The sequence below is a fragment of the Dermacentor silvarum genome, chromosome 11 (genome assembly GCF_013339745.2).
Source record: "Dermacentor silvarum isolate Dsil-2018 chromosome 11, BIME_Dsil_1.4, whole genome shotgun sequence".
In the NCBI taxonomy this organism is placed as follows: Eukaryota; Metazoa; Arthropoda; class Arachnida; order Ixodida; family Ixodidae; genus Dermacentor; species Dermacentor silvarum.
The window spans coordinates 86451015-86476316 of record NC_051164.1 but is presented as its reverse complement, the minus strand read 5'-3'; the positions used below and the strand labels follow the sequence as shown (position 1 = coordinate 86476316).

The following is a 25302-nucleotide window of genomic DNA, read 5'->3' as shown; positions in this document are numbered from 1 at the left end:
TGTGCGGTCCTTAACTTGTTCTCGAGCTTCTTTGTTAACCTCCAAGTTTCTGCCCCGTATGTTAGCACCGGTAGAATGCAATGATTGTACACTTTTCTTTTCAACGACAGTGGTAATCTCCCAGTCAGGATTTGGTAATACCTGCCGTATGCACTCCAGCCCAATTTTATTCTTCTATAAATTTCTTTCTCATGATCAGGGTCCCCTGTGAGTAATGGACCTAGATAAACGTACTCCTTTACAGACTCTAAAGGCTGACTAGCGGTTTAATGCCCGCTAAATTTGGGTTCGTTGGTACGATTACCAAACCGTCACCAACCAGACAAACAATGGTATGGGCACGGAATCGTATATCCTACCCGATCTCAGTCGCGTCCCAGTTTCGATTCATTCCCGCTCTATATTTTCCTGTATTTACACGGTTGACTGAACCGCGCAGTGACACGGTACGATTCTCGACGCGTGCCATTAAATTACAAGTTTTAGGGTAGAACTCACACCGCTAACACCAGGGTCTCTATGCTAACACGTTTATTTTCGACTAGCTCGAGAGCACGCTCTTGCGTTTCGCCAGCTGCTTGATGCAAACGCAATACCCGAACGTTCTTCGCGCAGATTTTGCGCAACTCAATTTGCGTACACGGATAAGAGGTGAATATGAACTAGTCTTCTTCGTCCTTGGAACTAGTCCTCTTCTTCGTCCTTTGTTGTTTCGCGCTCTTTTCACAAGTATGCAATTTGCGTAACTGAGGCTCATTTGCATCTTAGTGTTCATTGCGTTATAAAAAAAAACTGCAAGAAAAAAAATAAGCGTGGAGGTGCCGGGGATCGAACCCGGGGCCTTTCACATGCAAAGCGAACGCTCTACCACTGAGCTACACCCCCAGATGAGAACGAGTGTCTTAAACAGTTATCATAAACATTAGCCTCATATTTTTGTTGATATTTGTACTGATGAATAGGCTATCTTTAACTGATAATGCTTAAATTATTAAAATATACTTTTACGATAAGAACGAAGCACGTAGATGTGAATCTTCTTTTGCAGGATAACGCGCATTTTGTTTTTATTTCGCGTGCTTGTTTGCACCACGTGACTGCCTAAGATGGCCGCTTCCTTGACCAGACGACGGGCCGTAAGCGGCTTGCGCGTCTTCTGCGAGCAACGAATATTCCTTAAGCAACCGCTTCGCAGGACTGAGTTATGCAGGACGTTGCAAACAGGTGCACACGGGCATTCCATTTCACATAGGCTGTCCCATACCGCTAGCTTTTGGACACGCTCCGTTGCTGCGCCGACGCCGCTGGAGCGCCGGTGCTTCGCGACCATTCATGAAAAGGACACACTAGCCGTCGATCCTAAACTTCTATTGAAGTACTTCCAAGTCGTGGCCAAGGAACTCAAAGATGTGGAGGAGGAACTCCTCCGACGTTCACTGGACGCGAAGAGGACCAAGGAGCTCAACGACAAAGTGGCACGGTTGTCGGGAATCGTGCGACTGTTCCAGAAAGTCAACCAACTCAGAAAGGAAGTCGACGGTCTCAGGGACTTGGAGAAAGGTTCTCATTTACTTACTAACATTGCGTGATTGTGAAGCGCTAGCGCTTTTTTTTTTTTTTTATCCTCACAGAAAACTGCACTCCCAAAACCGTCAAACAGTGTTAATGCTTCAAGATTTCGTATCGGTGTGTGTGTATATATATATATATATATATATATATATATATATATATATATATATGCATGCATGCGCAGGTATATCGATGACGATAGAGCCGTCGCTATCGGGATCGAATTTCACGATCGCGATTGGCTACATTGCGCAAGCTTCGGCAGGGAACCAACCGCAATGCGAAATTCCTAACCGATGGGGCCCGATCGCAATCAAAAGTGCCGCATGTTTTGACATGAAACTATATGACAGCTGTTAGCGGAAAAATTCAGTGCACAGGAAAGATGTTATTGTGCCTACTTAACCGTTCGCTGCGGTGAATTTTCCTCCTCAAAATCGCATTTGATGTCACACGGGCACTTTCGAGCGTGCTGGAGTCAATTCAGGTTGAGCGCTGCTACGCGCCATTTTCAAGAACGTTTGGTCCTGCTGTAATCAGTCGTCTTTCATGCCCTCAACGGGTTTTGCTCGAAACCACTGGTATGACACACGCAACAAGCTCAGCACAGATATCATTCACTGAATATGACAATCTGAAATTGCATGAAACCCCGTTTCTCCTATGTGTCATGCTGCCCTTAATGACGTAGTTGCCCAATGAAAGCGTTTTGTCTGCGAGGCTCATGAATTGCGCATCCCGTACTTCGGACACAAGATTACGTCTGTAGGAGGTCGATCTCATTTTGGAAACCTTTATTGACTAGCAGATTTTCAAGGTATTTCACTGGCCTATGAAAATTCAAATTGTCGGGCCCCTCTCTATTCGGCATCAAATTTATATGCTAATAAGTGATAACATGTATCATATTGGAAAATGTAAACATAATTTTTGAGGCAATGACTAGTAATTGCAATGGAGAAAGCAGAGGGTATCGGTTTATTGTTCCGTAAACAATAAAAATGGAGTGAATGCAAATGGGGGGAGGGGAGGAAAGGAACCCAATTGGCACGCAATGGAATCCAATGTTGTTTGTGGCCTGCTGGTGAAGCATGCTGCCGGAGCCAGGGGAGGGACGACGATGTAGTGCTGCACCCTTTAAGAAGGGCTTACAGAACAAATGCCTATGTTTAAGATGCCCTGTGAATATCGTTCATGGAGTTCTAGCACTCGTATAAAAAAAATAAAAGGTCACATACATGTGTCCACTCAGATATTTATATATTTATTGCTCAAACCCACATTCAGACCAAGTAGTGATATGATAGGGAAGGACACACTGTATGTGTCAGTAACAGAACTGAAAATGAAACACTTGATATATTTTGTTAACTGAACATGTGCATGATATGAATCGCAGCATATGCGAATTGAAAGAAAACAGTCGGTTTAACCATGAGGTACCATGAGGTATTTAGTACCAACCATATAAAGCCCGCAGATTATGAAGCCAAGGAAAGCATAAGAGAAATAACTGAGCGCTCAGTGGGGCTTATTGGTACCCAATGTTTTCCAGCCAGTGTATTAGAGAAGGACGACAGAAAAGGACACACAGAGTGCTGACACAGACACTCTCTGTGTCAGCGCTCTCTGTGTCCATTTCTGTCGTCGTCTGATGCGCTGGAAAACATGGATTATACAGCACCAACTAACTAGCCCAATGCTCAACCTCGGCTGATTGCTACATCTTGGCAAAGAGTACATTTAACAGCGTAACAAAGGGCACATGCGGCACTCCGCCTTTTTGTTCCTTCGATGTCCTGTTTCCTGCTATTAAATCTGCTCTTTACTAAGATAACAGTTGTTTTATTCGTAGTGTAGAATTCATTATGAGTGAGGGTTAAAGTTGACATAAGCTTTATATTCGTAATAAAGAAAAAAATGGAAACAAATGTGGGATCACTCACACATGTATTGTGTGGCTAATGGTCCTGTCAACGTTTTTTTTTTTTTTTTTTAGATTTTGCCAAAGCGGGCGATGAGGAAATGCTCACCATGGCTTCGGACGACCTGAAGAAATGTGAAATTGAAATACAAGATATTTATGACCAGGCAAGTGTATGATGCATGAGAAAATGCTGGCTTCTTTGTTTTTGTTTCGACGTTAGCTTGTGTGTTACTGGTTTTGGCATATCAATGTCGTTGCTGTCACTGCCCCTTGTTCCCACTTGTTTAAGCTTCAACAAAAAACTAACTTTGTGATGTTGTGACATCAGGTCATTTATGCATCTGCTTATAGTACGAACTCATTAAGTACCCCTCGTAGATGGGTTCCTACAATAATTTAATTTCATAGATAAGTTTAACATCTGTTACAAAAAAAAAATGAAGAGCTTTATATTTCTCTATGTGTTTAGCCACACCTCAGAAAGCTATTGCAAAGTTCTGTATCGTATCTTGAAACTTTACCTCAGCAATTATGATATGCCCAAGTGCAGTACTTCAGAAAATCAGAAAGATCAGATTGGTGGTGATAAACACAAACAACCGCTTCTCTTTCCACTTGGTATAGAGTAAACTTATCTGAAATGTTGCTTTGCTGGAGAAAATAGTTAAAGTAATGGCAATAGTTTTGTTTAACTAGAGTTATAAGTAATGCTCCTCAAAATTGCTTAGTATTAATTCTGTGCCAAATTAAGGCACAGCAATGTGTAAAATTATCATTGAATTGAGTATGTGCCTCCCTCAATATTTTCCCCTTGAATAGAGGCTTAGATCCACCATTTGTGATTTTCAGATTGTTATTGCAAGAATGCTGTTCTACACTGGCAGTCAGTTGCTAATCAACAACTACAAAAAAATGTATATCTCAAATAGAGAAAGGGGACAAATGGAAAAATCTGAGAACTACAACTTGACTTAGCACCTCCCTCTATGAAACAGTTCAGCAGAGTGTGAACCTGGCACAGTTCAGAACATAACTTTGTGCATATTTAAGCAGCTGCATAGGGATCATAAAAGGCGATGACAAATTAGTGTACATCAAATACAGGGGCCATTGTCATATGTAACAAAGGACAGGAAAATAAAAGATGGAGACTGTCATACTAGGAATACAATGGGCAATAGAAAGATGACATGCAGAACTAGAGGAAATACCAAACATGTCTTTGGAACATCACTTTACGCTTTCTATTGTCAACTCGTAAGAATAGCAGCAGCAACAAAAAATGACTATCATAATCGCAAATGCCATGAGTCTTATGTGCAAAAAGACCTGGTATGTCACTTCAGGAAAACAATGGATAGAAAAAAGGCAAGTATATCGCTATCATTCAATTTTAGAAGAGTGAAAGACTATTAAAAATAATTTTTCGTGTTTACTACTAGAGCTAGAACTCACCAGAGCTTGTGAACCCCTGTCTGTTGGCACCACACTTGTGACTGCACATCCACAGAAACATTGGGCTCTAACCTTACTCCCATCGACAGCTGGTGATCGTAGCTCGAGACTACTCCAGCTGGCATGCTCCAATGACGAGAACAGGGGCCTTTACACTTTTGCAACAAGCTGTAGTGTGGTTTGTTTTGTAGCAAACTTATAGGGGAGTGCGGAAGCTAGCATTTTTTTTTTTCCATTCCTTGTGCAGATTCTAGAGCAAATAGTTCCTCCAGATCCTGTGGACTCGAGCGAGGTGCTTCTTGAACTGACGGCCGGAGTTGGAGGCCAGGAAGCCATGCTGTTCACTAGAGACATCATGGAAATGTACATGCACTACTGCAGGTGGAAAGGGTGGAGCTGTACACCCCTGGATTATGAAACCGCCGACCAAGGTATGTGGCCTTGCAATCCACAGTGCCATAGTCTGTCAGGCATCTCAAAGATGACTAATGGCGTTTTTTACTGGTCGATTTGGAGCAGGATTTTTTGCTCCACGGCTGCGAATCTGAATTTCACTGGTCGAGCTGGAGTGGGTTTGCGCTTTCCAATGGTCATTTCCGATCAACTCGCTCCGCGCCAGATTGCTCTCACTTGCTCCACTGCCGAGGCGCGGATTCGGGCGGAAGTAGGACGAGAAGCATACGTCACTTCCGCTCGCTGGGGGACGGCGATCTTGGTGGCCATGGAAACATGCAGAGTGGAAGTCGATGTCTGTCACGCCTGTGCACGGACATTCCGGTACGATCCAGTGCGGAGCATTTTCGCTCTCCGCTGGCAGATTAGGGTTGGTGAATTGCGAGCACTCGCTCCAGGATTTCGGCGGCCGCTCCAGATCGACCAGTGAAAAACGTCATAAGTAATTTTCAAACATGGCACAGTTTCTTTTTTTTATTATTTTTTCCCCGGCACCACCGCATTCAGAATGGTGAAGGCCAGGATCTAGGGACGGTGAAGAAGCAGAATTTTTTATTCATTGTTGGGCAAACTTGTACCCAGAAAGGAAAACACTCAAAATAACAGAGGCGTTGGCGAGTAGAAATTGCGATTTTCGAATCTGAGCTCAAGGGTCAAGCCCATCCATTATTTACATTCCAGAGTAATCACTGGTGCTTGCATAGATTCAAGATTAAATTTTCTAGCTAATTGATTAGTGATTATCACATAATGTTGACATGCCCGACCATGAATGACGTGTTGACAAAAAAAAAATATCTGCTGCACTGTGTTTAATCATTATCGGAGTGCTCCTTGAAACATTTGGTTTTTCAAGCTGCAATAATCAAGATTTGCAGTTCTATTGTACTTTGCACTCATGCCTTGTATTTGTCCGTGTGGACAAAGCAAAAGCAGGTTAGCAGTGGCAAACATGCAACAGATGCTTCTCCCAGCTGTAATGACTGGTGCTCCACTCATGCAAGCAACTTGTCATTGGTACCACTGAATTTTGTCGTCACTTGAATGGCTGAGCTCAGTCTCTCATCATGCAGGAACTGCAGTAAGGTTATCTAGCGAGTCTCCTCTTGAACCCATGCTGCTAAAACAGCAGGCTGGTCTAATTGTGAAGAACATACCCTTAAAGGAAGAGCTTCCAGATACGCCTTGTGCCTTGGCAAGCCCATAGCAGATGGCACACATCCATCGCCTTGTGACAGTGTTGTACAGTTGGGGAAGGCGTATCTGCCAAATTTTCCGTAAGGTTTACGGATTTGTGCGCATATTACGATTTTACTAATGTTGCGTAAAACTTTACAAATATAGGTCCTCTTTGCAAAAAAGTTCTGCTGCTCGGTTTTCGAACCTTCCGTTGGAAGTCTCCTGATGGTGAAAGGATGTAAGAGGTGTACTTGCTTCGAGTACAGAGACAAGTTCTTGAAGCAGGCAAAATCAGCGACAGCAGTGTCGTTGAAAAAGTCACAGTGATCTAAAACAGTGTCACTTGTCAGTCATGTGCTTTCTAGGTTTGCTGCTGCTTGTGTGCTCAGGGCAAATTTTAAAGGAATGTGTTTCAAACATTTTTAAAAGTTTAAAAGTGTTTTACCTGTCAGTGAACATTGACTAGCAAGTCATTATGAAGTTTATGTATATTTTGACAGAGTAATAGATCATTGGTGACACTTCGGTTAAGTGCACTCAAATAATCAGTTCTTATGTTTAGATGTTTAATAAGGAAGACGTTGCTATTCACTATGAGGCATTTTTTTTTTTTATGAGTAGGTTGAGGAAGTTTATATTGATGGTCATAAGAATGGCCAATAAAAATGCATGCATTTGGAGCATTTCCTGACATATTGCCGATCATCAAAAAGCATCTGCTACAGTTTAAACCAACAAAAGAAGTGTCTTACCTTATCAATTCTTGATAAGAAATACAACGGTAAGATTATGGCCAACATTCTAAGAAACTGGAGGTTTTTGGATACAGAAGTGGTCAGCTCAGTGGTTATGCATGTTTTGAAAGCCAAGAGTGCTACATAAAATTGTCTGGTCGCATATCAGTGTGTAAAAGCACGGTGACCTGGAGATGTGATCACTGACCTAAATAAATATTTTGACATTTCATTTTCCACGCAGAACCAGCTGTGAAAGGTTTCACACAGCAACTGAACCATCAGAGTGTTTATTTTGGCTGCATGAGTAACACAGTCTTCAGTTCAGTGTATTTTGATATGGTTGCAAAATGTGTACGCCATCAAATTGGCCATTCCGTCCTTAGTGACTCAACGTCCCTTTGCTTTTTACATAGGATAAGCCTCTACTGTCACTTCTCTGGGAAACCAAAGCACCTTCTCTCCTTCTTATCCTGTAATGTGCTCAAAGCGTTCAGCTTTCGGTGGCTGGGTCACGGTATGGATTGCACACACTACACCGAGATGATCGATACGTGTTAGTGGTGTGAGGTACCATGTGACCAACACCTTCACTTGCTGAGACATCGCCTTCGGCTTGCTTCATGCGTGTTTCTACACTGCACGCTGTGCACACTTTGAATTGGTTGCATTAAGAGATGATGTAATTAACTACTTGTTGCCCTCTGAAGGAACCAAGTGACGCCTTGCGCTGTACTTGCTAGGTTGACAGCTATCTATTAGACAGAAGGAAATGAAATTGGCAGAGTTCAGCAGTTCCTGTAGCTCTGAACTCATTCACTGCTACAGTAACTCTTGCCCACAACTAATCCAAATGCCATAAACTTTCTGTGATATATTGACAATCCTGTGCAACCACTGAATTGTATACAATGATGCCAGTGGCAGCGTGATGGTGCGTGCAAGCCACAGCATGACAGAAGGAACGGAGGAAACTTTGAAATCTTCTTGCACATCAAAATGTTGCATACAGTTTCCATATTCTCTGCTTGTTCAGTTATGCATGGGTCACGGCAAAATACATTAAAAGACTAAGAATTTTGAGTCAGTACACTGAAATTTGCTTGATTTTCAAGCCCTGCTTTCGACTGTAAGGTGGCTGTGGGCCTTTGTGATTCCACTTCTATTTTATTGTCATTTTGCAGGTGGAGTACGGCATGCTTCTTTAAGCATTGGTGGAAGGAATGTGGGGAAATTTCTCAAGTTTGAAAGTGGCGTCCATCGTGTTCAGAGGGTGCCAACAACAGAGAAGTCTGGCCGTATACACACTAGCACCATGGCTGTGGCAGTCATGCCAATGCCTAGTGAGGTGAGATCAATTATAAAATATACTTGTATGTATGTGTGTATGGTAGATATGTATGTATGTACATATGCATGTATGCAACAGTCTCTGAACCTTTGAGCAGCTATTTTCAGAAAAAACACAAGCACATACACAAGAAGCACTACTATTTTCTTCAGACTGCACTCATATGTAGCATAAAGAGTACAACAGCTGCAAGTGTTTGTTGACAATGCCACTTCTACATTTGATCCGGACAAGGCCATTGTGATGCGGCCAATGAGCACAGCAGTTTCAGGTTTCCTTTTCTGGTTACAGGACATCAAGCATCCTCATTTAAAGCACTGGTTGGCGAGCAGAAGTGGTGTGAGCTTTTGCAAGCAGTAGCTTTGCGTTCAGTGGCACTGCCTCTGGCCATATGTGCTGCGTTGGCACTCATATTTGTTTGCTTGTGCGGTCTCTCTCAATGTGCAGATGTCCATTGGCCACCTCGTATTTGGTTGACCAGACATAATACAGTCAAACATCTTTATAACGAAGCACCTGGGACCTCCAAAATGCTTCGTTATATGGGACTCTATTGTAAAAATTGCACACTGTACCATTCACAATAGAGCAGGCTAATTATGTTCAGCAAACCAATATCTTCATTTAACATAAGTGCAATGGGTACTTAGTGAAAGAAGATGCTAATTTATTTCTGCACTCTTTGCCCCGTATGCTGTGCGACTGCAGCTAACCTTGCGACATTGAGGTTCACGACATGCTAGTACCGCTCAGAAGTGTTCAACTTGCCGTTTTTTTTTTTTTCTTTGTGCATGTTGGGGAGGCTACCATTGCTACTGCACACTCCAGGTCCTCCAATGCAGTTTTTGCTGTGCTGTCGACCAATGCTTCTCACTATGTGCACCACAGCTATGTGTACTCATTGTAAAGTAACAAATCAGCTGTCTGGGATGTCGAAATTCTTTCGTTGTATAGGCAAATTCGTTGCAGAAGTCTTCCCTAGGTGTTCAGAATACATAAAGATAGGAACTCAGCTGAGAATTACAGAATCCTTTATTACACAGGTTATTGCATCATAGAGATGCTCGATCGTACATATACGTATGTAAAGTATGCAGTTTGGCAACATGAATTACTGGCAGCGTTTATGCTCGTACAGCTAGTACTAAACCCCAGCACGATCATTATGACAAATGTGTGCTTTGCGAACATTATTACTGCAGCATGGGTGCTGGTACATTTCATGCACGCTCCTAAATGTGTGTTGTCTGTCACTCCCTTTCATCCCTCATCAGTAGCATGCCAAGCCTGTCGCTAGGCTAACCTCTCCAGTTATCATTAAACCAACTCTCTATAACAGCTTGCTCACTGCTGGTTTCTTTTTTCTTTGCCAGAACAGGTCGAGGTTGTTATCAACCCAAAGGACCTAGTCATTAAAACGAAGAGGGCTAGTGGCCCTGGAGGTCAGCATGTGAATAAGACTGAGTCGGCTGTCCAGATGCAACATATCCCCACTGGTAAGAGACATTGGCCTTTTACAGTCTGAATGCACTTATCTCAAAAAATATCTGTCACAGTAAAGTGTTCATGTAGTTTATGACATTTGTTGTTGCCCATGCTGCAAAATCTCCCTACTGGCATAGAGTGTAAATAACGCTTTTGTATCTCAATATAGGGGCTTCAGATTAGTTTTTGTCATCTGTGGCTTTTCAGCATGTACTGAAATTCCAATACTCAAGTGTTTTTGCATTCTGGCTTCTTCAGGACATTCCTTGTGTCCTTTCAGGACATTCCCTTGTGAACAAACTTGTGACCTTTGCTCAGCAGCACACACCACCATAGCCACTGAGCCATGATGGTGTATCTTAACATCCTTGGAAGCACATAGTAGTGTATCTTATGGCAGCTTGTACAAGTTTGTACTAACACAGAGAAGAACCTAGCAGTTTGTGCATCTGAATGGATGCAGTCATGCTGGTTTCTTGTAGCATTCAGTTTCACAGGTAGCTCCCATGTGTGGATATTTATTTTGCGACTGGAAGATGTCACCTCGCTGTTACATTAGAAAGTTTTAGGCTTTGCACACCCAAAGTTAAGGGACACAAACCGCTGGGCATACAGAAGAACATAAAATCCGAGGACACCTAAGCACTTCTTATGAGTTGCGAATGCGAAAGCATTAAATGTCCAATTGAACGCCGCTGAGTGGTCCTTCGATATATGAACTCCTCGCTGGCACCTTGGCCAACACCTCCTAGATAGCACAAGTCCGGTGCACTTCGATCCGTGACGTCATGCTACCTTACCTGACTGCTGTAGAATCTAGGGACGTTCTCAAGCCAGCCGCGGTGATTCTGACATCCCTGCTTTCGTCACGCCAAGCTTGGAAATGGAAATTTCGGTCGAAGTAGCATGAGGTCATAAAGCAGAGTGCACGGGCATGCCGAGGTGCTGCTTTAGCCCAGTGGGTAAGACACTCGACTTCCAAGCGCGGGGTCGTAGATTTGAAACTCACTACTGCCAACATTTTTTCCTTTCAGATTTATTCAGTGCCTTTATACATAGCGATTACCGAGGCGCAGTTATAATGCAGGTGAGAGCTTGCGGCAATCAGCAGGCACACGCCTACGCCCGAGCGCATGCACACCGGGAGCCGCGAGATGACTGCGCCGAGCAGTTCCAACTAGAGCCCATACCATTAACCTACACTCACATCCTACAACACTATCGCCTTTCACGAAGAACACTACCCCCACCTCATAATTCTCTGACGCGAGAGGAGGCCGTAATATGGCGAAAACTCCAAACAAACACATATCCACATTTGAGTCTTTACCACGCCATACACCCTGCGCTGTATTCCTATAAATGTCCACACTGTGATCAATGTGCAACACTTTACCACATGGTATGGGCTTGTGCAAACACACCACAGCTAACACCCATAACACACCCCACCACACGACAATGGGAGGCAGCGCTGTCAAGCTCCGACTCGACGGACCAGCTCAACCTGGTCAACCGAGCGAGAAGGGCAGCTAAGGCCGCTGGACTCCTGGACTGAGGGGACCACCCACTGCAGAGCGGGGGAGCTACCTACGCTCGCGTGCTCTTTTTATTAAAGTTTATTCTCTCTCTCTCTCTTGCACAAATAACACAGGCTTCCAAGAGCAAGGGTGACGTGGCGTTGTGGCCCTCTCCCCTCATGCAACACCTGGCAGCGTATTTCTATTTACGCCCACGTACAGCGCTCGACCGCTGGCACCACGCTGCGCCGCTCGCGCGTACCGCATTTCTAGGTGGTTGCTTTCCCCGAGGGCGCTCGAACGCAATCATATGGTTTGCATGAATGCAAGCCCTGGAAGCGTGGCTGTATGGCTGAGTGGTTACGGCGCTCGCTTCAGGATTATGCATACGCGAGTTCGAATCTTGCCCTGGCTAGAATTTTTTTTTTCTTAATATCACGCTTTTCCTTTTTTTCCCCTCTCTGTTTGCCAGCACGGTCAGTTGAACCCCGGTGCCACGGCGGAAGCCGTTGTGCCGGGCGCCGACGGTCATTGGGGTGTTGCGGAGCGCAGCGTAGCAACACCCCAAATAAAAAAATACTGCTCCAGTCAGGTAGACTGCTCCCTCCCTGATAGTGAGATTATATTTGGATCATCAAAACAGTGATGCGTTTATTTAGGAATACCACCGATCCCCTAACAGCAGGCTAGTCACCACCAGCCCAGCGTGTTCTCCATCAACGCCTCCTCCGTTCCAACGACGGCGGCTAGAAACATGGTACGCGCGAGCGGCGCAGCGTGGCGCCAGCGGTCGAGTGCTGTACGTGGGCGCAAATAGAAATACGCCACCTGGCATGCTATCGAAGCAGCAGGTGTTCCCTTTCGTCCGCTCTGTTCCATCGAGGCGTACTCCTGACGTGCTGTTGCAGCCAATGGGAATTTACGTGCTGTTTTTCGCTTGTCCAGACAACAGACGCCCGCTTTTTCGCTCAATGAGCCATTTCAAGCTTTCGCATTAAAAGGTATAACAAAAGATTGTAAGCAAGGCGCGATGATTTCAGTACGCATATGCTTTGGTGCATTATTTCTAAGACTCCCTTTTGCCACCAAGTACACACACGTCAGAATCCAGCCTTCTCCCACTTGAGCATCTTGCATTGATCAGCATGTGAAACTGCAGCTTGAGCAGTAGCACAGGACGCGGCGATTAACTAATTAGCACCCAGGGTTTTTTAGCAATCATAATTTTAAAAATTCCTCAGTCTCAGTTGCCGCCATTGGTGCTGCTGGAGACAGTCCTAGCGGCTGCTCTAACTGCTTTTAGTTAATATGCTTCTGGCCTCTTGAGCAGCCAAGTTGTAGGTGCCACCCTGTGATGAAGAGTTTAACCAGAGGACACAGAGTGATTACTACTGGCTGAGGTGGCTCACTGGCTATGGCATGCCACTGCGGAGCAGGAGGTCACAGAATAAATTCCCAGTGCCTCAGCAGCTGCATTTTGGTGGGGGTGGAATGCAAAAATGCTGGCATACTTCTATGTAGGTGCGCAATAAAAACCCCAGGTAGTCAAAATTAATCTGTATCCGTCTACTACAGTGTCCCGGTTTTGCTTAGGCACGTTAAATCCCATGAACCATTCAATAATTTCAAGTTATCCTGTAGAGTGTGCCACATGAATTTGATTAAAACGTTTGACTTTAGCTCTGACTTAGCTATTGCCTCGTGTCAGGCAGGAAAGGCATGGTTGGCATCTTTTAAGGGCTGTGATGCCTTGACATTCTATGACTGCAAAATGTTCTCATAATTAATGTATAGGTAATCTGTCCCACTTCCATGTATCTACAGGAATCATGGTCGAAACGAGCCAGGAGCGTTCGCAGCTCACTAACAGAGAATTGGCCTTGAAGATACTGCGGGCAAAGCTCTACCAGATGGAACTCGACAAGCAGCTGAGCCAACAGTCAGCCCAAAGAAAACTGCAGGTAATGTGCAAGGCAACTCTTTCTTCAAATATGGTAGCTGCTCTTTTTGCCATTGAACTTGACTATTCTGAAGCTCAGTGAGGGAAAATAAAATTGGTCCTGGAGTTATATCGCTTCAAAGAAGCCCTCAACACCTTTTCTTCAAAACTGATTATAATGTCCTTCAATTAATATATGACCACAGAAATGTTTGAAAAGGACTTAAAATGGAGATTTAAAGAGTGCAGTTTTTACTTCCCCATTTGTCCTGAACACGTTTCCCTCAGCTGAGGCAGCACGGATAGCAATTCTCTGCCTATAGCTCCCTACTTTCTGCACTGCACTTATGGTAACACTTCAGGCTTGGCGTCTGAGATTTAAAGTTGCCAGTGACAAATTCCCAATTGGCTAAAGATTGGAGGGGTGCATCATTGAGCTTGGAAACAACTCATGATCATGAATAATTGCCGAGTGGCTGGCATCATAAGCAGCACATAATAGAGGGGGCCTTGAAAGCAATTTCTGATGCAAAATTATGTCCTCCACGCAGCATGCAGCTGGATATTTGGCTTGTGGCAGCATTGTCCACAGATAGCTGATATCTTTTTTTATAGCCTTAAAAATATGTTGCAGTGCCCCATGAAACCTAAGTAGCCGTAGGGAATTTATTTCCCGTCTTTTTCAGTAGTGTGTAACACATACAGGGATGTAGTCGCGAGCAAGTCTGAAGACCAGAGATTTGCCGCACAAAAACTGTTTCTTATGCAGCATGGGCGACCAGTGCAATGCATTGACAAAATTCCACTGTTGCCATGAAGTCTGTTTTGCTCTTGAGGGCATGCTCTTGCATAACACAGCGACCATCATTTATTTCAACGTCAAAAGAAAATTCAGTGGTCACTGCTGTTTTTGTCACTCATATGCCTTAACAAAATTCCATTTTTGGGCCAGCTAGTTCAATAAGGTACTTGCATCATTATGTGGTTTGTTAAGGACAAAGCATTCCCTTTCAAAGTTCAAGTAGAAATGCAAGTTACCGTATTGTACTGCTATTGCCGAGAATTCTGAAATCGTTTGAATGGTGCCTTTGTTTTCATAGTCAAGCAAGAAAATGAGCATCAACCTTCCTTTAGGGAAGCCTGCCCACAAACAGTTGTATGGTGTACTACGTTGACTGAACACACCTAAAGTATGTCATTCCACAAAGTTTGGTGCTTATGGGGATAAACAAGTACAAACAATACAAACTAGAATGTGGCTTTACATTTACACATTGACCAGTGTCTGGTGATTCATGTTCATAGACTGTTTTTAGGCTAAGGAATATTTAGGCAACCGAGCACGCACCAGTGCTCAGTTGAAGTTAAAAAAAAATTCACACTAGGTAAGAATATATACAGTACTGTGGTCAGAGCTGCACTCAATTCTAGCTCTAGAATTTGAGTTCTAGCAAAAAAAAAAAAAAAAAAAACAGGAGTCTTTCTTCCTGAAAGCAAGCCTCAATTCAGTCGAGTTCCAAGGGCTAATGAATTGCTATTGTTCATTAACGAGAAATGTGAGAAACGACTGTATGGGAAAATGTATGATCTGAATATAGAGTATTCTTTCTGCCCCATTTTTCTTTGCATTCATCAGGTAGGGTCAAGAGGCCGTTCTGAGAAGATAAGAACGTACAACTATGCACAGGACCGCGTCACCGACCATAGGATACCAATAACAGTGCACAACATCGAGGAATTCCTGCAAGGAGAAGAACAACTGGACAGTGTGATACAGAGACTGCTTCAAGAATCGAGAAAAGAAATAGTCCTCGAAGTGCTGCAGCCAGTAGTAAAGTGATTATAGAAATGGACAACACAGTTGTTTTGGGGGGCTTCTTTCCTCTTTTATTTCTTTTTGAAGTCAAACTTGCGAAAAGAACTCTGTACAAGCTTGATCCCACGTTTATTCCTGCAAAGAGAAATCGTTGTGCCATGAGTTAACCTACATTCCATTGCAACACCACTAACATTTAGGAAGCACAAATTTGTGCAAACTTTCATTGTTTTTGGCTTTGACAAAATCAAATAACTGACGAAGTGTCTCGAAACTTGTGCACAAATGTTAGCTTACTGTACCTTTCCAATGAACTACAGACAGTGTATATGTTAACAGGATGAGAGTTGGTAGCATGAGGAATCACAAACTCACCTCAGGCACCTCGACATCGCCGCTGTTCACCTTGTCGATGAGGTCATGTGGGTGGCAGCCATCGATGGTGCAGCCAACAGATTGGCACGTGCCTAGGATCTCCTTGACTGTGCCGGACAGGCTCCGCGCCATGGAACGGGGCCGCATTGTCCGTGCAATCGTGAGGATCTCATCGAAGGTCAAGTTGCCGCTGTGCTTCACTGCAAGTCGCCAAGTGGCAGGCAGAACATGTAAGCTATACAAACACCTTACGAAAGCTGCAAAACCACTTGTGCACAGGAGTGACGAAAAACATATGACACCACTTGGCAAGTGCATTGTGTAAAAAGGCAAGTGTTGCAGTGCAGTTTTGATTCATGCATGTTAGCTTTGCTGAAATACCAATATGAAGCCTTGAACAGCAATGCTGGTACTGATGCCGTGTACATGCTGTGAACGTTTGTTCACTATTATGCAGGCATAGAAGTTTTTGCACCAACGTAAACATGTACCAAACTTTTCTTTGCCAAGAAGTGCCACAGAACACATGCCGCCACATTACAGTTTGAACATTCCTCTAAAACATAAGTGTACTGGCTTACCAATCTACGGTCTCCTGCAAAGTGTGCACACGAACTGCTAATGAAAATGCAAGGCGTCACAGTAACTTGATGCTAATTACCACTTACATGGTGCAACTGGAATTGACGCAATGTCCTGATACGCGGCAGCATTCAAACAATCATGCGTGTCAACTCGCTAAGAGTTCGAAGCTGAGCGAACTCGCTGAGCCGAGACAGCGAAAGCAATCTGAGCCACTGCAGGGATTTCAGAATTTGTACGAGCATGACAGACCGAAGTCTTTCCTCACCGTTCTTGACCTTCTTGCGGTCGCGTGGTGGTTCTTTGAGCGCCTTGATGATGAGCGAGGCAGCACTGGGCACGACTTCGATGGTGGCCTGCCTGTTCTGGATGATGAGCTTGACGGTAATCTTCAGGCCTTTCCAGTCCTGCGTCGCCTTGGCAATGTCGTCACCGACCTTCTTCGGGGACTGCAAACAGCGAGGCACCGAATACCGTTAGGCATCTCGAAAAAAAAAAAATCTGCATCAACGCTAGCGCGCAACGTATCAAGCAAACCAATGCGTTATTTGTCCGGCGAGGTTCTTTTACACACTGTGATTCACCAATGCTTACGAAGTTACTGGGTCTGGCATCACTCGACGGAGTTCAGCGACTTATTCCTACACCAACTTATCTTCCAGCTGATGTCATTCTAGCTGAACAGCGGTTACAGTCGCCGAACATCAACTGACAGTCCTTATTTCGACGGCGTAATTAATACGAAAGTTAGAACTGGCCGCAATGAACGCTAGGTTTCTTCATCACTATGCTGTCAACGCAAGAAGACACGGCGGTCGTACTTACCAGACCAAGGGGACCAATCTTGGGGGCCAAGGCAGATGTGGCACCCACTTCACCGCCAACGGCTCGTAGGCACACTGCGTTATTCAAAAAGAAGATGCACCAAAGGCACAAATGCTGTCATTTGCAAAGAAGCAACACGATGCCGTGCGAGCTGTAGTGAGCGCGTCGTCGGCATGAGTTTCATCACGGTAAATTTGACGAAATCGAAGCACTCACCCGTTTTAATCTCTGTCGGATCGAACTTGGGAGGCATCGTGCGTAGTTTGTGCGCGCGGTAGCGAGCGAAAGAAGCCCTTAATTAGGTTAGATTACGGTGGATTTGCCCAGATCGCGAAAAAAATCGCCGCAACTCTGCGACAGCCACCTTGGGGAAAGGAGGCGATCTTGTTGCCAACGCAAAACTTTCGTTTGGCTAAATGTGATAAGTACCGTACGAACACTTAGCTAAACGCACATTTATACTAATGAACACAATCAAAAGTGCGTAAGACTACCGTACGCAGTCTATATTTGCTCGTAAATATTACGTTAGGAAGTAATTTTCTTTTTTTTTGACAAAATTTGGTGTTTTCTGGCTTAAGTGCGACAGCGGTAGTGCGATCGCCAGCGAGAACCATTCTGCTGTAACCATCATGGACGACCTGTTCAGTGTTTTTGACGATGCGCCGAAATCAAAGTTTTTAACCTCAACTACAGTGAAAAAGGAGGACGTAAAGAATGAAGAACCAACGCGTGATGATAATGGGTTTGTCGCTGTTTCGTTGAACTTTCGTTGAACACTTAGCGCTGTGTATCACACTGCGTGACAACCCATGGTGCGGTGCGAGCGCATCGTGGAGTGTCACGCTGTGTGTGTTGTGGTGCATTCATTTGCATGGGAAGGCGAAAGCTGTGTTTTGAGAGGACAGCATTGGGTGGCCCACTGTAACGACTTTCATAATCGGATGTGGGAGGATGTGAAAGTGCGCGTTTATTATTCGACATCGGGGCACCGTTTTCAATCCATAGTTCTTTTTTGCAGCACCGGCGACTTTGTGCAATCGATTATTGATGGAAAACGATCTCTGGATGGCAATTACGAGGAGGAACCAAACAAGAAAAGGAAGACATCGGACATTTGGGACGACTTTGAGTGAGTGCTTACAGACCTGTTCTTTGCTCACATGCGTGTTGTCATTGGTTTAGCTTTTGGGTGTGTAATCGCGCGGCTGAGTTATACCATGCTATTTTAGTTCGTAGTGCGCGCATTGTAACTGCGGATCATATTATGTTCTTTAATGTCACCTCGCAGCCCTGCTGACTATCTGCCACACGTTCATGTGCATTCTGTAGAGGAGGTGGAGGGATGCGTGCACGAGGTAAGCCGTCCTGCCGCTTTTCTTTCTCTGCCATTCAAATGTACGGTATGTCATGCTACTTGCAATATCGAGGTCATGTCTTCGCATGATTTGCATGCCTTGCACACAATAAACTATTATTATTTATTAAAACAGCCTCTGACTATTCAGAGCTGATCAGTGTATTGATTACTTTAACGTCTCTGTCTTCCATGTGTGCAAGGACAATTTTCAAAGAATCTTGCACGCGCAGATGACTAGAGCTAGTGGGCTGAAACATAGGAGGCAGTGAGTTGAGCATGTGTAGATTCATTCATTCATTAAATCCTTAAATGCCCAATGGCATTTTTTAAAATATGTCTGATAGAACCCTGAAGTCTGTAATTTTTAAAGTCTCCAAGTTGTGAGGAACCTTGAATGAGGGGGCAGATGGACTTGGTTGAACTTTTGTCACATGCAACTCTAGGCGTCTGAAGAGATAATGTTCATAAATTTGTTATGTATTTTTGAAGAAGTCTCACAGCCAGGACAGTAGAGGCATCTGGTCAAATATTGCAAATAGTAAGTAGCCCCGGTGTTTTACTGCTTGCCATTTTGGTTTCCGACTTTGTCGTGTGTGGCCAGGTTACGGTGGCTAGATTGGTAGGTGTGCCGATCGCGCCACTGTTTTTCCACATCATGACAGCAGGAGTGGTGCTGCAGTCAGAGGCCTGTTGCGAAGCAGACGTCGTGTGCTACTCAGTCTGTTGTTATTGCACACCTATAATATTTAATATAAATTGCTTTCACACTGAAACTTAGAAGAAAGTCGTTAATGTAAGTTGAGAGAGTGTACAAAAGTGTGACATTTCTTGCTGCAATGAGCCATTTTGAAAAGCGGTCATTTATATGGTCTGTTCCTGTAATTTAATGAGACGTTTAAGGATTGAAGTGAATACGGTGGGTAATGTTCGGGAATACCAAGCTCCTGAGGCTCTGAGACATCGTAAAAGTGTTCCTGCAATGAAGAAAACTAGCTGGAGGAGCATCACTTGCTTTGCGTCGAATCGTAAGTTCGGCTACAAACATGCTAGCCACGGGCAAAACTTTCGCTGGTTTCAATGCTGCGAGACTCGGAACTTTCCGAGAAATATGAGCTTGCACTTTGCTGCTTTGATGTTTAAACTGTTTAGTCATGTGTGAACGCCATTTCAAGGAGTATATTTTCATGAGCCTACGACAGGCTGGAAGATTGTGCAAATTTTGAGGGTGTATCTGCGGCTCAGTATCTTCGGTGGTACCTGACGCTTACAAAACGAATCCCCCCCCCCCCCCCCAAAAGAACAAGCAAGACTCCAACCGAATGCCAGCTGCTGAAATAATCCTGAAGGGACAGCGAGCCACACCTGCACACGCTTCAAACAAATAGGGTGAAAATGATGCGTGTTGTATATGCAGTGAATAATAAGTATTTATAGACAATTGAGGAAGTGAATGTGTTGAAAGAAGGCTGACAAAATGTCGGCCTTCTAAGCTTGGAAGAAGTTTTGCCAAGTACTACGACAAAATTCAACATGAAGTGCACTGGCAGATGCTTCTTCCTTCCTTCATAGCTCAAGCCTACAGGACTGGTTGGTTTTGAGCAGCACAAGCTCGAACTTACAAACAGCATCGTGGAACTAATCTTGCTCAGCTGAACTTTAATTCTTGCAAATAGCAAGAATAACGTGAAAAGAAAAAGCACCTTACACTACGCTTACGTTACGCTAATGTATAGTTTGCTGTAAAAGCTTCATGTGGCTGGTATGTGCATGTGACCGACGAATTAACCTATTGCGTTCATACATATATACACAATCATCAAGAGTATAAACTATATGAATTTGCATGCTACAAATTACCCCTATCTCGGAGTAATACCCCTGTCAAGCGGGCAAGTTAAGTGCACTTAAGGAGAGTGTCACTCGGTTTAAGTGCACTTTGCCATATCTAAACGTCGCAAGTGTGGTGTCACTCGCAGAAGAGTTTACTCCGGTCGAAGTGCGTTCACGGAATGACTTTGCTTGCGTAGCCTCGCCGCCAGCGGTTTCAATGGTGCAAAATGTAATGCATAAAAAAAGGACACAGAAGTTCATTTTAGTGGTTGACCAGCTCTTGCGCTAAAACCATATAGATAATAGCCTAAAACCAGCTCATATTCTGTTCTAGCAGGATCAAATGCTGCCTCGTCGCACGCCGCTATGTCGTTCTGGATTGGCTAGGCATTTTTCTTGGCCGGCATTGACTTGCCACACTCTTACAATAGAAAAATAATTTCGTTTTTTGTTGAAAAAACATAGATTAAGTTTGTTTTTATGAATAATACAACGTAAAACAATCACTTTTTAGAAATACTTTTCTTTTTAATCTACATCATCACAAAAAGCGCTCGTAGTCTGTCGCCATTTTTTTTTTACTGCGAGTGCGCTCTGTTTTTCCGTTTAGAACCACGTAGACTAAAGTGTCACTCAAGGTCCCGAAGGGCACTCCCCGTAAGTGCACTTAACTTGCCACTTGACAGGGGTATAAATCGTAGGTCACTGAAAAAGATGAGAAATTTTTTTTTCTTTCACAGAAACAAGTTCATTTCTACTGTCAAAAAAGATTGTTAATATATAGGTTGCAAACGTGTCCATTTAATTTATAATAGCACCCATACGGCAAAAAAATAAAACCAGGGACTCTTTAGTTGTGCGGATATCAATATTTATTTGATAGTATTTTACATTCCTTCAAATAAAATAATTTCCCTTACGCCTTTAGTGGTATAAGAATACTCCCTGCATGAATTACGTTCGTATACAACATCTATACATATTGTTTTGTGAAACAAATCTCGCCCTCTGGCTTTGTAAGAACTGATCAAGGGCTAGTTCGTTTGCTGCACAGAATTTGTGCTCCTCCTTGTATACTCGATTAATGTGTTTACTGAAATAAGCAGTCTTATGAGCTCTATATTTATGGCTCTCAAACCAGGAAACAAACAGCTGACGGAGAAGGCAAGTATGTTATCTTCGCAAGTCACAGAGCTCCGCTGCATTCAGAAATTTGTAACTGCCTATAATGTCACTGTGAAGACTGTTCGCAGTTTGACTACAGTGATAAGTCACAGTTGCACTGTAACACGGCTGCAGCTGCACACGACTTGCACCGCTTGTGACAGGCCGCTGACCGCAGCGCCACGTTTGTCGTCATGAAGTGGAGAAGTGCTGAACTATGCTTCCCATCTGGGAGACTGCACACCTTCCTATCTCTCCGTTGTAGTCAGGTGCTTTGACCTTATATATAGCATTACAGGATGAGTGAGGCATTAAGTATCTGACATTGACATGGGTGGTTCACTCTTTTTCTGCCAGGTGGCGCTGCCAGAGGGAATGGAGTACGTGCCCCTGAAACGGAACAGAGAGGGCCCCGCCGCACGAGAGTATAGATTTATCCTGGACCCGTTTCAGCAGGAAGCCATCCTCTGTCTCGAGCACAACCAAAGCGTCCTCGTGTCCGCCCACACCTCGGCTGGCAAAACTGTTGTGGCTGAGTATGTGTCCTCCCGCATATTGCGTTGTGTCTGCCTGGAACAGCTTGTGGTGTCCAATAGGGGGTGTCCAAAGCCCATTGGTGGCTTCCTTTGAATAACAGAAACCAATCTTGAAAGCTATGCTTTTGCTGGCTGTGTGCACCAAGGAGCGACTGCAAGAGCTGGAAACACGTCACGAGCACTATGTTTTGGACACTACCTATTCTACTATCGCACCTCTCTATATACTCACCTTTGTGTAGATCAAACTTTGTTACGCTGGATTTTAAAAGAGCCCTAGGGCGTTATTTTGTAGGGATTGTTTTTCTTCGATTCCATCCATTTCTTCACAGTTGTCCCAAGTGGACCATTCAAGTGATAAAAGGAGGAGTGTCATGCATGCTATGCTCTGCCCAGCATTCCATCAAGCTTTGGCTTCTGAGGGTGGAGCTGATCTCAGAAGCCATGGTGCAGTGTTATTATTCTTTGCCACCAGATTGCGTAACCACCTTGTCAATTAGATAAATTTGTTCTTGCTTCCACTGGAGGTATGCTAGTTAGTCATCGTGACACCTAAAGCCATCCAGCCAGTGCCCATCATGTTTATGAGCACATAGCAATATCGACAAAAAGTGGCAAAGATCTGTGGAAGTCATTTGAGAGAAATTATAGGCTACCTGCTGTGTTTACAGGACTAATACTTGTCTGCTATGGTTTGTGACAGCATCGTCTAGTAACTGAGCTGGTTCATTTGCTATGTTTGAGGAGTGTTGCAGGCCCCTCTAAACTAAAACCCCTTCAAGTGCTCTGTTCATATTAAAACGAACTGTTGTGCGCAAATGTTTAGGTCGAAGTTGGAAGCAGGATAGTGTTTCAGTGTGTGTTGAGCTACTTTAACAATCGGCTGTGCCTCTATATTAGCAAGCAGCAACTAAGAAAAACTGGCTTAGTGGTTGGCAGACGCATGGTAAAAGTTTGATTCCATTTCACTGCTGTGGTTTTCTGCTTGGTTAGATACTGTGCAGCGTTGCCAAGACAACTGCTTGCATTATCAGCTTCCTCAAATGCTTTGTTTGCCTAGTTAGTTTGGTTTACTGAAAAGCAATGTTTAGTTACAGGACATACTTAAACCTGCTGAAGTGGTTATTGCATACTGCTGCAGAACGTAACGTCATGAGTTTCACTTCCAGATGTGATGGTGGCACTTCAATGGCAGTGAAAGCTAAACACGCTCTAATACTTAGATTTAAATGCACGTTGAAGAACACCAGGTGGTAAAGATTAATCCGGACCCCCCAACTACGACGTCCCTCATAACCTGCTGTGCTGCTTCGGGATGATGTGAAACCCTAGAATTTAATTTACATTACTTTTGTTCCTATATCACATGCTTGCTGCGCTGAGTGTATCAAAGACAAATAGTTTTGTCCGAGGCTGGGTTCCTAATATACATTAACGTCAAGGCGCCCAAGACTGAGTGCCTGGGTTCACTTTGGCTTCTTAGGCGACTAAAGGTGAACAACTTCTTTAAAACAGAAATTTTGTTCATTTCACAAAGTAATTTCACCTTGGCCAACGGGTAACAAACTGTCGCATTGTGTTTTTGCAGGTATGCAATATCACTGGCATTTCAAGAGAAGCAGCGTGTGATCTACACGACGCCTATCAAAGCACTCAGCAACCAGAAGTTCCGGGAGTTCACGGATGATTTCAAGGACGTGGGTTTAATGACTGGTGATGTCACCATCAACCCAAGTGCCAGCTGCCTTATAATGACAACAGAAGTGAGTTGATTTTATGTGACCGCACCCCCTGCGAGCTTCCCCTGTTTTGACGGGGAATCCGATGGCCAGTGTGTTGCTGTTACATTTGCATCCTCGAGACACTGAGCTCGTCAGCATTACGCTTTGTCTGCTTTTTCAGTGGCTGGCAGTAGCACTGCTTCAAGCACTTGTTCATGCCCCCTTGCATGGTTTGACATGACATTTCTGTCCTATTCGGGGTGGTTGTCTCTTGCATCTGTCTATGTTTTCCCGTAATGACTTATATGATATTACTCTTTTCCTAAGCTGCAAGTGCATTTCCTTGCACTGTACATATGCCCAAGATATGGCAATCATTGTTTGCCCAAAGTACTGGTCATCATTGAGCACATGTTGAGCTTGTTTCTTGTGAAAGGTTTCATCACAAGAGACACGTCTGCATTTTCCCTGTCATAATACAGTGTAGACCGCATATAACGTAAGTCGCGGGAGTCGCGAATATCCACACTATAAGCGGTACCGCACTATAGCCAAAGCAACAATTTTCAAAGCCTGCACATATTCAAAACATGTGCACCGAGCCGCCACGCGTATGCGACAGTCGAGGAATGCGGCTAGAACGTTTGCATTCAGTGCACAGTCGAATCTCGTTAATTCGAACCAAATCACGCGGCGGTGCCTCCGACCGGCATTGCTCCGGCTTAGGAGAGACCCCTCAATGTCGCGCGCGAACAAAACAAATAAAGAGAAAAAAAAAACGCGGCTGAAATTTCACCCTCTCTCAAATGGCAAGGTCGCCGATACTGCGTTGCGCCGGAGCATGCGTGTACGTGCCGACGTCTCAGCCACGCTACCGTAGCCACGCGTAGAAAATGGCAGTGAACCCTTCTTTCTCCTTTATGCTTTCTCTACTTTCTAGTCACGTGTTGACCTTGCACGTTGTGGCTACGGCGAAGCGGGAAGCAGTGGCGCTGTCCCAGGCCGGCCAACGAAACTGCCCACGCCGGCAAATGCCCGCTTCCCGATAACGGCAGAAAACGAAACTTCGGGGAGCTGGCGCCGGGCCGGCTGGCCGGCGGGCGCGCACGGTGACAGTCGAAAGTGAGGGAGCTACGAGGAAGGGCGAGGGGAGCCACCGAAGCGGCGGAGTTGCCGAGGCGAAATCCGCTTCCCTGTCGCCCTCCTCCCTCACATTCCACGGTCTCCGCGTGCGCCCTGAAGTTTCGTTTACTGCCGTTATCGTGAAGCGCGCGTTGGCCGGCGTTGGCAGTTTCGTGGCCCTTGATCGCTATGCGCGCCGTGATATTTCACGACTCGTACTCAAGATTCTGGTTTCAGCCTCACTGGCTGTTCGTTCGCACCGCGTGCCCTTCTCCTCCACATCGTCTCTCTTTCTTCCTCGAGCACTCCTTGGGGCGCCCGTTTGAGGGGAGCGTTCGCTGTCTCCGTTGACTTCC

General features: G+C 44.6%; 3 protein-coding genes and 1 non-coding gene across 4 annotated transcripts in view; 2 read left to right on the top strand and 2 right to left on the bottom strand.

Annotated features, from left to right (window-relative positions):
* Positions 1 to 15490, top strand: part of LOC119433879 (uncharacterized) — a 143820-nt gene extending 128330 nt beyond the window's left edge. Inside the window, exons 29-34 of the mRNA XM_049658367.1 lie at positions 3572 to 3663; positions 5202 to 5385; positions 8505 to 8668; positions 10050 to 10167; positions 13501 to 13637; positions 15252 to 15490. Of these exons, the coding sequence (XP_049514324.1) occupies positions 3572 to 3663; positions 5202 to 5385; positions 8505 to 8668; positions 10050 to 10167; positions 13501 to 13637; positions 15252 to 15455 (899 nt within the window). The 3' untranslated portion in view covers positions 15456 to 15490. The remainder of the gene's footprint in view (positions 1 to 3571; positions 3664 to 5201; positions 5386 to 8504; positions 8669 to 10049; positions 10168 to 13500; positions 13638 to 15251) is intronic.
* Positions 814 to 885, bottom strand: Trnaa-ugc (transfer RNA alanine (anticodon UGC)). Its single transcript has one exon. It is a non-coding gene; the product is annotated as a tRNA-Ala (tRNA).
* On the bottom strand, positions 15477 to 17598 carry LOC119432975 (60S ribosomal protein L12). The gene is made up of 5 exons (XM_037700116.2): positions 17430 to 17598; positions 17214 to 17287; positions 16657 to 16837; positions 15807 to 16006; positions 15477 to 15566 (listed from the first exon to the last, which is right to left on the bottom strand). The coding sequence occupies exons 1-5, from the start codon at positions 17464 to 17466 to the stop codon at positions 15561 to 15563; spliced, it is 498 nt and encodes a 165-aa protein (XP_037556044.1). The 5' UTR covers positions 17467 to 17598; the 3' UTR covers positions 15477 to 15560.
* Positions 17599 to 17817: 219 nt separating this feature from the next.
* LOC119432972 (exosome RNA helicase MTR4) overlaps positions 17818 to 25302 on the top strand; it is a 37337-nt gene continuing 29852 nt past the window's right edge. Inside the window, exons 1-5 of the mRNA XM_037700112.2 lie at positions 17818 to 17958; positions 18235 to 18345; positions 18505 to 18571; positions 21925 to 22103; positions 23692 to 23866. Of these exons, the coding sequence (XP_037556040.1) occupies positions 17846 to 17958; positions 18235 to 18345; positions 18505 to 18571; positions 21925 to 22103; positions 23692 to 23866 (645 nt within the window). The 5' untranslated portion in view covers positions 17818 to 17845. The remainder of the gene's footprint in view (positions 17959 to 18234; positions 18346 to 18504; positions 18572 to 21924; positions 22104 to 23691; positions 23867 to 25302) is intronic.